Source organism: Heloderma suspectum, chromosome 1 (assembly GCF_057233095.1).
Source record: "Heloderma suspectum isolate Gila_16-S chromosome 1, 16-S_ref, whole genome shotgun sequence".
Lineage (NCBI taxonomy): Eukaryota > Metazoa > Chordata > Lepidosauria > Squamata > Helodermatidae > Heloderma > Heloderma suspectum.
The window spans coordinates 187,579,738-187,594,002 of record NC_139458.1 but is presented as its reverse complement, the minus strand read 5'-3'; the positions used below and the strand labels follow the sequence as shown (position 1 = coordinate 187,594,002).

General features: G+C 42.0%; 1 protein-coding gene across 4 annotated transcripts in view; it reads left to right on the top strand.

Moving 5' to 3' along the window:
* Positions 1 to 2,155: 2,155 nt before the first annotated feature.
* Positions 2,156 to 14,265, top strand: part of LOC146358523 (neurabin-1-like) — a 51,555-nt gene continuing 39,445 nt past the window's right edge. For all 4 annotated transcript variants that reach the window (XM_084812905.1, XM_084812889.1, XM_084812897.1 and 1 more), the window contains exons 1-3: positions 2,156 to 2,323; positions 3,342 to 5,279; positions 11,590 to 11,722. In XM_084812905.1, the coding sequence (XP_084669031.1) occupies positions 3,630 to 5,279; positions 11,590 to 11,722 (1,783 nt within the window). In that variant the 5' untranslated portion in view covers positions 2,156 to 2,323; positions 3,342 to 3,629. The remainder of the gene's footprint in view (positions 2,324 to 3,341; positions 5,280 to 11,589; positions 11,723 to 14,265) is intronic.

Genomic DNA, 14,265 nt, shown 5'->3' with positions numbered 1-14,265 from the left:
TGTCCCTACAGCTCAAGCATAACTTTGCATAGAAGATGGAGTGTTTGGGAAAGGGATAGAAAAATAATACCATTACAATATGAATATTTTAAATTTTACCTTCGTAGAATGTTGTTAAAAACAAGGATTTCAAAGTAATTGTTTCTTTGAAATCCTTGTTTTTAACAACATTCTACGAAGGTAAAATTTAAAATATTCATATTGTAATGGTATTATTATAAAATGAAAAACACTATCCAGATTCCGTATAAATTTGAACAGGATGTTCTTTATATCACATTATAAAACTAAGGCTGCTATCCAAAACACACTTATTAGAGAATAGCCTCTACTGACCAAACACAGTCACACTTTTCTGAGTAAACGCGCATAGGATTGTGCCTCATGTCAGATAAAATGAATGTCTTTATCACAGTAAACATAAGATAGTTTACAGTGAATACAAGAGACATGATATACAAGCAGCTTCGGCTCTTGGGAGTTTTAACAATGCACTTTTTACTCCCTGTTGATTTTTCCTATTTGTGATTTCCTTTTTTTATGACATGTTTATTCCATCTATGTCATATATACCACTTAAGTATTGACTGGATCAGTAAAAGAATAAAAAGAGCTTTTACCAGCACAGTTACTTTTTTGTAGGTATCTCAAAAGTAAGTTGTGCTTCAGTTACTATTTCGTAGCTGACAGCCCATCAAATTGAGCTCTCATCTTTTGTCCATATAGTTATTTGCTCTGCTTCCATCTCTTTTCTTCAGTAGTTTGTAATCTTGGTCTTTGTTACCACAACTGTGGCAAGACAATGATGTAGAACAGGGGTAAGCAGAAGGTAGGTCAGGATCCACTGGTAGATCTCTGGGTGAGTTGCAGTAGATCAGCAAGGGCAGTGCTGGCTAGGGAATGCTGACAGGTGTAGGACTTTTTTCTGTCTAAAGAAGCATGGAATTGTGCCCTTAACAGCCTTTCTTGCATGTTTACGCACACATAAGACCCATTATATTAAATGAGCCTTATTTACAGTTGCCATAGGATTGTAGCTGCAAAGTGCACTCTTACTAGGTTTATTTGGTAGTTCCACTGATTTTAAATCAGTGTGCATTGGATTATTATTACTATTATTATTATTACCGCCCCATAGCTGAGGCGGTTTACAAAGTGTACAAGTCCATTATACATACACAGACAAAATATATCTAAAACAATCAAGCATAAGCCAAATCCAGGACACGATTAGAGCACTAGATTCAGTTTGTCAATGGCAGATACATAAGGTTGTGTGATGAAAACATCATCATGGATTGTATTACATTATCATTTTAAATTGGGCCCTGAAGTGAGTCTCTAGCTCTGTTTCACAGACGCCAGTGGCATGCCCTTTGTTGTTCAGTCGTTAAGTCGTGTCCGACTCTTCGTGACCCCATGGACCAGCAATCAGTTATACCTGCTGTTTATTGTTAGGGTTCAAACATTTCCATTCCCCCATTTAAAATGTTTATTTTGTCTCGTGAAACATGAATCAAGGGTTGTTAGCCATACCAAAAACAACAACAGCCCACTGGCTTCTGTTGGGATTGGCACTGTAACGCCAACCCCTTTCCCTCCCTCCCTGGGTTGCCGCGTGAGGCGTCTCGGAAATGGAAATGCAGAGATAAATAAATCCCGGGGGTCCCCTTGCGTTGCAGAGAGAAAAAGAGTTCCAGATGCTACCAGCAGCAGGGGCAACCCTGGAACACCAGGCACTGTTCCCTGGCCTTCCTTCCCTCAAATGGTATCGCCCGAACCCCTCGTCCCAGCATGGTACATCCCAACGGATGCAGGAGTTTCCTTTTAGAACTTCGGCTTGCTCGCCCGCCCTCGTCCCGCTCGAGGTCCCTCACCTCTGATCCCGCCCCTCGCGTTTGTCTCCCTGGCGGATTTCGAGAAAGACGCGGGGCGCGCGCCCCGCTAGCTTATTCCCTTTGTGTGGGGGAGCGCGCGCGCCTGCCCGCGCGGCCCTTAAAAAAAAAAAAAAAGGGGGGGGGGAGAGAAAGAATGAGAGAGGAGAAAGAAATCATTGATCTATAAACTGGCCGTGCGGGCGGGCGCGCGAGACAGAGAGTCGAGGTAGTAGTGGAAGAGTGGGCGGGCGAATACTTTGCGAGGGGGTGGAGTGACCGAAAAAAAAAGGAGAAAGGAACAGAAGAGGAGCCCGGGGGCAGCTGTCGAAGGAAGAGGAGGGGGCGGATGGGATAACCCGTTGTGCGCTCGCCGGTTGGGGAAGCGCGAGTAGGACGCTGCGAGGGAGCGGGCGAAGGGAAAGCGCCGCCGTACCCACCTACCTCAGGTGAGTAGTTCGGAGGGGCTGGGTTGGAAAGTTTTCGCGGGGGGGGGGGCGAGGCGAGGCGGCAAAGACAGAAGCCGGAGCGAAGGCAGAAGCTCGGAGTTGGCGGCGGCTCCATTGTGAGCCGCAGGAGCTGGCGCTGACTTTTCCTCCGCATTCCCGCCCGGCGGCGGCCGGCGCGGAGGAGTGGGGGGGGCAGCTCGCTCTTCCCCCCCAAGGAAGCCTCAAGTTCGGGCCGAGGTCGTTTGCATTCCTGCCGGGCCAGAGGCAAAAGGAGCCGCGATTCCGGGCAGGGAAGGGGGAGCCGTCGTCGAGTCCACGTCTCCCCTTCCACTCCTCGGGCTCCGCTTGCCTGCCTGCCTGCCTGCCTCCCTCAGGAATTAGAGCTGGAGATGATGGGCCTTTAAGGAAGCGGCGAGGTAGACTTGGACGGAGAGCTCGACTCTTGGAGCAAGAGGGAGAGGATTGGGCAGACAGAGGCCGAGAGCTCTTTTGGACCTTCACGTTCGTTTTCGAGCCAGAAAAAAGCCAAACAACGGTGCAGCGTGAGAACAGTGTTTCCTCGTGAAAAGCGCCGAGGCGCAAGCCTGCCTGGAAATCGCATCCGGTGCCCTGGAAGCTTTTCGCCTTGATCCCAGACGAGGAAGAGCTGGCTGTAGTTATTCAGTGGTGAAGGAAGAAGAGGCACATACTTAAGGACATTTTCTGCCCCATCCCCCCTTATTTATTACTTTGTATGTTATAGAACTGAGTTTGGCAGTGAAAACATGTTCCTGGTCAGAGCCCCAGTGAGTTTGGACTCATGTTATATCCTGAGATCCAGAAGTTTCATTTAATTTCTGTACCCTGTTCTTTTTCTTTGTTGTCTTTTGCTTACCCTTTGGCTGATAGAACACAATCAAGACGAGTTTCTTACTGCTCCTTGGGGTATAGAATTCCATTTGACACAACGTTGAAATACTTGCATAAATGGGTGAGGTCGTGGGCTCATTAACTTGTTCTTTTTTTCTTCCTTTTCCAGATGGCTTCTGGATAGGAGTGGATCAGCTGTGGCATTAGCATCCTGTTTTTCCAGATACTTTCCTGGAGCGCTTGTTCTCTGTGTGTGTTCCTCTCTCTCTTTTCTCGCAACTCAACTCGCTTCAATGCCTGCACGGAAGAATAAGCTGGTCAGAGGCGTCTTTCAGTCTCGTTCGCTCTCCAATCTGTAATAGGCTTCTATCCAAGCATTGTGGGGGGCAGCAGGGGCAGGTGCTGTTGGTTTTCATTCCCCCCACCATAAAAGATTCAAATCTCCCTCCTTTTGACAATGATGAAGACTGAAAGTAAAGGAGAGAGGACTTTGAGAAGTGCTTCTCCACACAGAAATGCCTATAAAGCTGATTTTCATGCTATTAAGTGCAGTTTTGATTCAGTGAATACTGATAATGCTTCAAACAAATCTGGCCCTCAGCAAAAGCTGGCAAGCTCATCCAATGGAGGAGGTAATGACCCCCATGTTCGTGGCAGAGCTGTTACCTATGGCAACAGAGTACACAAGATCAAAAACATGTTCATGCAGATGGGTGGCTCTTCCACGCCATCCTGTTGTGAGAACAGCCCATCCTCTGAGCCCCAAATCATCACCAAAACAGCTTCAACCAACTCTGCGCCTCCTTCTCCCAGTAGCCCATCTTTCCTCTGTGTTCAAAAAAATAACCTCATCAATATTAGCTCTGTCCCTTTCACCGGTCCCCAGGATTCTTTACCTTCTGCTTCATTCACTGACAAAATTATCTGCAGCAATGATGAGGGAAATCTCGACAAAGCTGCCCTAGCAGAGAAGTTTTCTGAGACTAGGAAACTGTTTGAAAGGAACATAAAGCCAAGCTCACTGGACAGATGTACTTCCAGCAAAGGCGAAAAGACTGAAGACAGGAGAAGACATGGATCTGCCTCTTCTGACTGCAGTAATGTGATGGATCACTTTAATTTCAATACTGATATGAGCTCCCAGGTTGACATAGACAAAGCAGAGAGTCAAGGAAGCAGTGAACAGAAATTGCAGCAATCAAGTGGTAGCTGTAGATCCTCCTCGCTGAATGCTGGACCTATCTCTAGAAGACTGGAAAGTTTCTTGGCTGATAGTGACAGTGAGGAGTCCAAAGACACTTTGAAAAATGACTCTCCTAGCCCTGTCCAGACAGTGTCTTGCAGCTGGGAATCTCCAGTGGTTACAGAAGATCTATGCTTGAAGCAGAATCAGCCTGTTGTGGCACCTGACGTTTTGAGTAGCAGCAGTGTTAGCAAAAGAGATGAGCTGAGTAAGAACACTGAGGAAGCATCTCAAAGAGATCAAGCGACTTCTGAAAGAAACCAACAGTATACAACCAACACACCCACTAAAGTTGATAGAGCCCCCATAAAAATTTCCCAGGTAGAAGTAGTTAGAGCTGAATTGATTATGGTGCAGAATAGAACTTTAGGGAATGACAGTGAAATTGTGGGAGAAGTTAATGTCTTCCAAAAAGAGAAACCACTCAGATTCCCAAGTTGGGAAGGGGAAGGAAATGGCCTTACATTTGAGGAAATGGAGGAACTTAGTGTGTGCAGTGAGGCCAGTCAGAAAGAAGTGAGAAGCATTGAGGCCAGTCAGAAAGGAGTGAGAGAGGTAGTATCTCTGGAGGAAGTTCAAACAAAAGAGCAGGACCATGCTGAACAAGTAGGGGATAGTGAAGATGAAGAAGAAGAACAGAGAGAGAATTTTAGTGGATTTTCTTCCAGTGCTTTTGGGATAGAGAATGCAGCTTTTGATGATGAGAGAGAAACAGAGTCATATAGTCAAGGCCCTGAAGGAGAAGAAACTCTGCCAGAGGAGGAATACAACTATGATAGTGATTATGAGGAATTTCCTGGACTCTCTGAGGAAGAGGATCCTGATCCAGATAGGAAAGTGACGTTTTCCTCAGCCCCAATCAAGGTAAAGTGTCATGAATAGACTTATTTTCCTTTCTTTTGTTTTGGTTATGCATTTTCCAGACATTTAAATGTCGTATGGTATGGTTATCGTTATTTATTTAATTATAGTGATAAGTAATACTGAATATAACTATAGAAGTCCATCCACATATGTGCTCAGAAGTTAGTCTCTTTTATCAATAGAACTTCCAAATAATTATACATGTGATTAGATACTAAGGAAGCCTATGTCCTTTGGCCCATAGACACTGTCTGGCCTCGGAAGGGGGAGTTGGAGACCTGACCTCCTTGACCTCCTGCAGCTGTGGTTAATAGTTATGGTTAGCTTAAAACAAACTGACTTCAAACTGATATACAAAGTTGGCTAGTTTAAACTAACCATAGCTAAGACTAACTGCAGTTCCAAGTCTGGATCATACAGCAAGCTGTGCTTAATTAACAGTGGAAGCAAAAGCTCCCAAACTCCTGGGAAGAAGAGAAAGAAGGTGGGAGTGTGCAAGCCGGAAGCTCACTGTGGCTTATTCCTGCTTGTTCATGTTATACTAAATCATGGTCTAGCTTAGCATGTGTGAATATTTCTTGTGTATTACAGAGGGTAAGGAAAGTTGCTGTGTGAGTACTGCTGTGAAGCCAGATTAGTGTTAGATTGATTTATGGTATACAAAGGTATAATAATAATATAGTTTGTATGACAGTACTGCTAACCAAGATTTCCTTTTGTTAAATCTGCCCAGTGTGATATGATTCTTATGGCTTCCTAAAAGACGTTTCTTAGACTTTAGAATTTAATTGGGTTCCAAGTGTGCATCAGGTATGTCTTTTAAAGGCTGAAAGTTAATATTTAAATAGTATTAATTAGGTGGTTATGTGTCACACAGGTAAGCTTTATTAATTTAACTTGTGCAGTTATGTCTGATAGCCTTGATATTTACAGAAACAAAGAAAAGTGTGTGAAATGCTGACTAGGGGCCATAGGATTGCTCCCTAAAATGCATCTGGGGACATAGGATATTTTGGATTGCTGGATCTAAGTCTGGAGACAGTGCTTCGACCTTGGAGCCAGAAGTCTGAGCTCCCCACCCCTTTGCAGTTTGCGCAGAGAAAACCACGCTGGCTGCCTGAATGAGCTCGCAAATGTGAGCTCGTAGAGGGGTGAAAAAGGGTGTGCCCGGGGGGCAGGGAGGAGACAAGGGATGTGAGGATCCAAGCTGTCCCCAGCTTCCTTCCTCCTCAAAGCCTCCGCTAGATGGGCAAAAACTCCCGTCTAGCTAAAATGTAGAGTGGGGCCTTACAAGTACCCAGGGTGGATTGAATAGGGTTGCACCCTTAGGCAGCCATCATAATGTACACTCTAGGATTTGAAGAAATATTTGTTAAAAAGTCTTATAATGCCCCGCTAATATGCAGTAACTCCTGAGCTGTGGATAGATGTCTGAGGCTGCAATCCTAAGTATACTTAATACTGAATATGTCCCATTGTTTAATGGGTCTATGACCATACAATAAATGAACTGAACTCCCACTGAAATTGGCAGGTCTTGGTTCCGAATAAACATACTTTGCATCATGCTGTAAACTGTCTTCTACTATGCAGAAAAATTGCACAATTCATATTTGCCAATTTTCTGCATAAATTCTGTTCTACAGCCATTTTATACAACCAGAAATTAGAAGGTACATTATATCTATACCATATGTATTATACCATGTGTACACAGTGCCCCTAATGTAATACTTTTTTAGAGCACAAATAAAGGAGTAAAAAACAAAATAACACCTGGTGAACCAGGTTAATCCTTCGGCACATTCCTTAATCATGAATGGTCAATGCAGTCTGCTCTTGGCATGATTTCTCACTTTTCTTGTCAGTGTTACATCTGCTCTAGTGCTAACTGCGGTAAAACTGAAACTGATATTTAGGAAAGGACTGGTTTTGATTCATGAAGACTATCATAGCAAAACGATGGAATTTCCATAATTATTGTTAGGTTCACAAACTTTTTCTTGCCACTGTATTTGTTTAAGCCACGGTGATGGTGCGAACTGGATCAGAATCTCTTAATGTATTTAAAGGATTTTTAAAAATGCCAACAAATGGTACTTTACTTGACATTTGAGAATGTTTCTTTAGACAGTGTTTATAGTTCATGAATTCATAATGTACAATATCTGACTATTCCTTAAGTGTTTCGTATGTTGGACCAAGTACACCTACCCCTCAATTATGGGCATCACTATATTTTTCCCAGTTCCAGTGGGGTAGCCATGTTAGTCTATTTCAGCAAAAACAGCCAACAGTCTTATGGTACCTTAAAGACTAACAAGTTTATTCTGCCATTAGCTTATTTGTTAGTCTTTAAAGTGCCACAAGACTATTTATATTTTTCCTAAAACACAAAGTTAAGGTTTCCTTTTAACCAACAAAGTATATGATTTGTTATGGTTCCCTGTTAGTTGTATACACAGAAATGAATATCTGTTCTGGTATACTATTTTTTTCTAGCTGAGGGAGTTTTTTTATTCCTCAACTTTTATGGTAACTTTTGTTGTAACTTAATTTATTTTAATTGGAATACTAGTCTGAGGTGTGAATTTTAGGATATCACTACTTGTTTTAATAAATTATTAAAATATCTGAAAATTATATATACAAATACATACACAAATACAATCGAGTTTGGTGATTGTACGTGAGTAGACTGTTGTGTCTGTTTTTTCTCTGTGTTTACGTAATTTCAAAGAACTTTGAAAATCCTCCTAGCTGATTTGTATGCACAACCACAGACTGTCTTGTTTGGGGGATGATCTGAACTGTCCTCCAGGCTCAGCCTATTCTCTGCTGTTTTATCTCTGTTTATTACTGTGTGCGGTATGTACATATGTAGCAGTATTCTCTAAGCAGCATCCTATCTTGTAACTGACACAGGTGTGCAAAATAGCTTATACATCTTGCACTGTTCTCAGTTGGACAATGATAAACAAATATGATAGGCATAAAGGAACTATTAATGAAAATTAATCACATCATTGTATATGTGATCTAATTTATCTAAAAAGTTTGACATTCTCTTCCTTGACCCAATTCATATCAAATCATTGTTTCCTAAACTTTTCAAATCAGAACCTATCAAAATCTGTCATAGTATGGGGCATACACACCCCCTGCAGTTATTTCCTCATCTTTGGAGGTGAGTCATGGGGAATTCTTCTGCTTGGTAGGGGAGGCGTCACAGTGCAAGTGAATTCCTAGCAGGACGTTTTTGGGTTGTTGGTGGATTATGTGAAGCAGGGGAGGAAGATCGTTTCATCAAAATTCTTGTGTCCCTTTGGCTATTCGTGGTTATCATGATGGAAATATTACACATGTCTCATTTAATATCAAGTTGATATCCTCAAAGGTGAATTTTGTTTTTGTTTAAAAACATGCATGTTATATTTTGCATTTGGGGCTTATTTTTTAATATTAAGTGGGACTGGAAGTAATTTTAGGCAACCCATGAACTGCATTTGCTACATGTGAAGGGCTGGGAAGTTTTCTTACCTTTAGTAGTTGCACAGTGCTAACAGTAGCCATAGCCATGGTATCATATCATACATTTTGAGTACTAGTTATTGCTGAAATAGCTGGTGATGTGAAGTACAGCTCATACCACTTATTCAGCACCTTAGAAAAATCTTAACCAATATTAGCATAATTATAGTTGGTGGCTTTCAATAGTGAAGAGTTTTTCAGATCTAATTGGGAAGAATTGCCATTGCAGAGGAGGATCTGATAACTTATTTAGTGTGTCTTGGATGAACACATGTTTAAAATGTCAGAAGTAGAATTCTGTTTCTATTACAGAGGACTACTAATTACCTTGGTTATTTTGGGTGGGGGGCTTGTCTGCTAGGAATGGCAGAAATCGAACAAGATCTGGAAAATAGAAGATGGAGCAAGTTAAAATAGCTTAAAATGGAATGTTAATGCCATCCAAACTGACTTATGTTGCCACATCAAAATATATTAACAGGAAATTTTATACTGATCCTAACTGAAGTTTAATCATTGTTAAATGATTAATTGTAACCACATGGATAAACTGTTTGTTTCAGCTTAACCACACCAGTTCTGTGCACTTAGATTACCCTGAAAGATAAACTTGTACAACATCGTGATCGTCACTGAAAGCTAAAATTCATAATTATGATAGATTAAAAACACTGACTTTAGCTTGTGTATCTTCTGGAAGGGTGAAATGTAAAAGTTTTATTTCACTTGAAATGGATGTGTGGAAGAATAGAAAGAGTTGGACATTTGCAATGACATTGTTTTACGCAGCTCTCAATGGCTATTAGTCCAGTGCCTCTTAATACCAGTTGCTGGGGATGCATCTCTATATCAGTTGTTGGGGACATGAGCAGGAGTGCACTACTGCAGCAGTATCCTGCTTTTAGAATTCTTAGGGGCATCTGGTTGGCCACTGGATAAAGAATGCTGGACTAGATAGGCTTTGGTCTGATCCAGCAGGGTTCTTCTTATGTTTTGTATAAAGGGAAGTAAACATAATGATGAAGTGCTAAGAAGAAGAGTGTTTTTTTCCCTTGAGATTGGTGGTAGAATGAAGGAAAACTCAGTAAAAGTTTCTTACTTATGTGTTCAAAATCTAACCTGGGTATAGGGAAATACTTCAAGGGTGCATATTTCCAACTGGCAAAAAAATGCATCAGAAAATGCACTTGAGGTTTGCATGACTGTCTCTGACTGTTCATGTAAGCAGCAGCCCTGCACTCTTACGCCTAGGCATACATAAGTGTATGTTCCTTTCTGCCCCTAGTTTCAGCATAAGCTCAGGCCTGTCACACTTATAAGGCCTCATTGGGTAAGTTTCATGGTTCTTGTAGGAACTCATTGGGACTGTTAGCATGTAATGGCAACAACTGATGAGTTGTTCAGGATGCGTGGTGGGTGCATGCTTGGCAAGCAGCCAAGAGAAGTTCTACTGTCCATTTCTCCACACATAGACACATGCATACAATGACTTGGTTCACATGTAACGACAACTCATGGGTTTAAAAAACAGTGGGTTGTTGGGGATGTATGGGCACGCTGCCTGTAACACACCTGCCTCTTCTGCTTTACAGCACAACTCCATTATCAGCTCCTTTGTAGGTTGTGCAGTGTGGTGTGTGATCCTGGACCACTGGGTTGTTTAGAGGCTAAATAACCCAGCAGTTAACACATGTTTTGTTTATGGGTTAACCAACCCAGCAGTCTGGGTTCACACGTTACACTGCACAACCTACGAAGGAGCCGATTATGGAGTTTTATTGGAATATTTGTAAATATTTTAATACAGTCCCATGTACTTTGCTTACATTGCTTAAAATTAAAGGGAGGAAACCAAAGGTACTGAAAACTATTGACAGGCTAATTTTAGCAACCCCCCCAAATGTCCATGATATGCTGACAACTAGTCATCTATTTCGACAGAGTTCAACTCTCTTCTACTAGGGTTGTGGCACCTTCAGTTTTACTGTCACTATTTATTAGTTCCAATTCACTCTGAGACATATATGTATTTCAGTGACATATCTGTTTTCTTTCACATATGTGCTCAGAGTAATCACTTGGAAAACATTAATTACAAGTTTGAAACTGCCAAGCATGCCTAATATTGTATTTGCAATTGGTATACATTGCATTTTTTACCATTGAACTTATGAAATGGAAAATTTTCTCTGGAAAACTAACGCTCTAGAAAATTTTCAGTTTATAAGATTTTCCATCCCACATCATTACAGTGGAGCCATAAAATGTGCTCACACGGAGTAGCTATGAAGAGCCGTCAGCAGTCAGGCAGTAGGACTTCATTTTCGTGTACAGCTACTTTTTTTCTTTTCTTTTTTGCTTATGCCTATTTTTCTCTTGTCACAACCCTACAGTTCTTCCTATACTTAATCTTCATATCCTTTCATTCTCCTTGTTTTTGTGAATAAAATTAATTTGGATTCTTTACTGATTTGAAAACCTGGATTATGGAAGCAAACTTCATTATCCAAGTATATTCAGTATTAGATGCCTCACTTTCTTAAGTTAAAACTAAATTTTGTACTCCTTTGCCATGGAATGTGAGCTTATTTGGTGCAGAGTTGAGATGATTTTTGGTACAGAGTACATACACCCTAAATTATTGGTTGGCGAGATTGCAAGGGACCATGAAAATGTAATGTTCTAAATTAGTATTTAAATGCAAATAGTGTCTGGTTTTAGATCTAGTCAACATTCATGAGTGAAAACTATTCTTAAAATAGTCTTTTATTTTTTTCAGGTGTTCAGTACTTACTCTAATGAAGACTATGATAGACGTAATGAAGAGGTTGACCCTGTGGCAGCATCAGCAGAGTATGAACTTGAGAAAAGGGTGGAGAAAATGGAAGTTTTTCCTGTGGAAATTGAAAAAGGTGCAGAAGTTAAATGTTTGCTCAAAGTATTTTCAGTTTCAGGCCCAAGCAGTCACAGTGGGTTCATTATTAGAGCTGGAAAATGTCAGGGGCCTACTCACAATATCTCTGGAATGTGCTGCTTAAGCTGCAGGCGTGTGCCCACTTACCTGGGAGTAAGCCCCATTGACATAGTTGAGACACTTCTGACTATATATGTACAGGATTGCACTGTTAAGGAATTTAAATACATTGACCTGGTTTGGATGACATGACAGCCCATCATGATTTAATTAACCCTTAGGATGCCGTGGCGTGTTCTGTCCACCATTATGGATATGTAACCCCCACGGAGCTGGGGGTTGCTGTGACTTGTTGTGTCATGCAAATCCGGCCAGTGGGGTTATTTAAGGGTTCTACAATCCTTGCAAAACCCATGACCTGTTTTAGGGTTATGTGAGGATTGTTTAATCCTCAAATAACCCCGCTGGCTGGCTTCACATGACAAGCCACTGCAACCCCCTACTGGGGCTTGCATATTCATAGTGCTGAACAGCATGTGTTGCAGCTCCTTATGGGTACATTAACCCATGATGGGCTGTCATGTCGTGAGAACTTGCCCATTGACAGCTTAGTATAGGATTGCCTCCTAACCATTTGATGAAGTTTCAACTTGTTCAAAAGAACAGGAGGAACAGAAAGGGAGGTGGGGTTGCACTGTATGTGAAAAATACATATCTCTGCACAGAAATACAGGAGGATGAGCTTGGTAGCCCCATCAAGAGCATCTGGATCAAAATAAATGGAGCAAAGAATAAAAGGAACCTGGTGGTCGGAGTCTACTACTGGCCACCCATTCAAGGAGAAGATGAGGATGAAACTTTTGAAAAGCAAATAGCCAGTGTTTTAAGGAAGCATGATGTAGTAATGGGGGACTTCAATTTCCCCGATATTTGTTGGGAGACAAATTCTGCAAAATGTGGCCCCTCCAGGAAATTCCTGACTTGTGTGGTGGATAACTTCCTCCTACAGAAAGCAGAGGTAGGAACTAGAGGATCAGCTATCCTTGACTTGATCCAGAGATGACTTAGTGGATAAAGGTAGCAGTTACAGGAACTCTGGGGGAAAGCAACCATGTTGTACTTGAGTTCGTGGTTCTAAGGGAAGCAAAAGCCGAGTGTAGTCAAACGCGTACCCTGGATTTTAGGAAAGCTGATTTTAATAAACTCAGAACAATGATCAATAAGGTGCCATGGCAAGCGACGCTAACGAGAAAAGGAGTCCAAGATGGGTGGGAGCGTTTAAAAAAAGAAATTCTCAAGGCACAATTACAAACAATTCCAACAAGACGAAAAGGTGGAAGACAACAGAAGAAGCCAATGTGGCTTCACAAGAAGCTTAGAGATGACCTGAAAACAAAAAAGGACACACATAGGAAGTGAAAAGAAGGCCAAGCAACAAAGGAAGAGTACAGGCAGGTAGCACAGAATTGCAGGGATGGTGTCAGGAACGCTAAAGGTGAGAACGAGCTGAGGTTAGCGAGGGATGCTAAAAGCAACAAAAAGGCTTCCTTCAGCTTCGTGCATAGTAAAAGGCAGAGGAAATAAATGGTTGTTCACCTATTAAATAAGGATGGCAAAATGATAACAGATGACAAAGAAAAGGCAGAGGTGCTCAATTCCTACTTTGGCTCAGTCTTCTCCCAAAAGAGAGTCCATGACCCCCCTGGCAAAGGCGAAGTGCAGGCTGAAGGGGCAGGATTGCAGCTTGAGATCAATAGGCATATGGTCAAGGAACACCTAATTACTTTGAATTAGGTACTCTGTATCAAAAATCATCTCAACTCTGCACCTGGAGTTCAAATCTCCAGGGCCAGATGAACTGCATCCTAGAGTAATAAAGGAACTGGCAGAAGAACTCTCAGAACTGCTGTCTATTCTCTCTGAGAAATCATGGAGGACGGGTGAAGTGCCAGATGACTGGAGGAGGGCTAATTTTTTTCTTCAAAAAGGGTAGAAAGGAGGAACCTGGGGACTACAGACCAGTCAGTCTGACATCAATCCCTGGGAAAATTCAGGAGCAGATGATAAAGCAATCCATCTGGAAGCACCTTGAAAACAATGCAGTGATTACTCGAAGCCAACATGGATTTGTCAAAAACAAATCCTGCCAGATGAATCTGATCTCATTTTCTGATCAGTAACCTCTCTTGTGGACCATGGGAATGCTGTAGACATCATATACCTCGACTTCAGCAAAGCTTTCGACAAAGTGCCCCATGATATCCTGATGGGCAAACTAGCTCAAAGTGGGCTAGATGAAACAACGATCCGGTGGATCCACAGTTGGCTACAGAATCGGACCCAAAGAGTGCTTATCATTGGGACCTTCTCCAACTGGGGAGAGGTAACGAGTGGGGTACCGCAGGGCTCAGTCCTGGGCCCAGTGCTCTTCAACATTTGTATTAATGACTTGGAGGAGGAGGTGCAGGGAATGTTGATCAAATTTGCAGATGACACCAAATTGGGCGGGATAGCTAATACTTTGGAAGACAGAAACAAAAT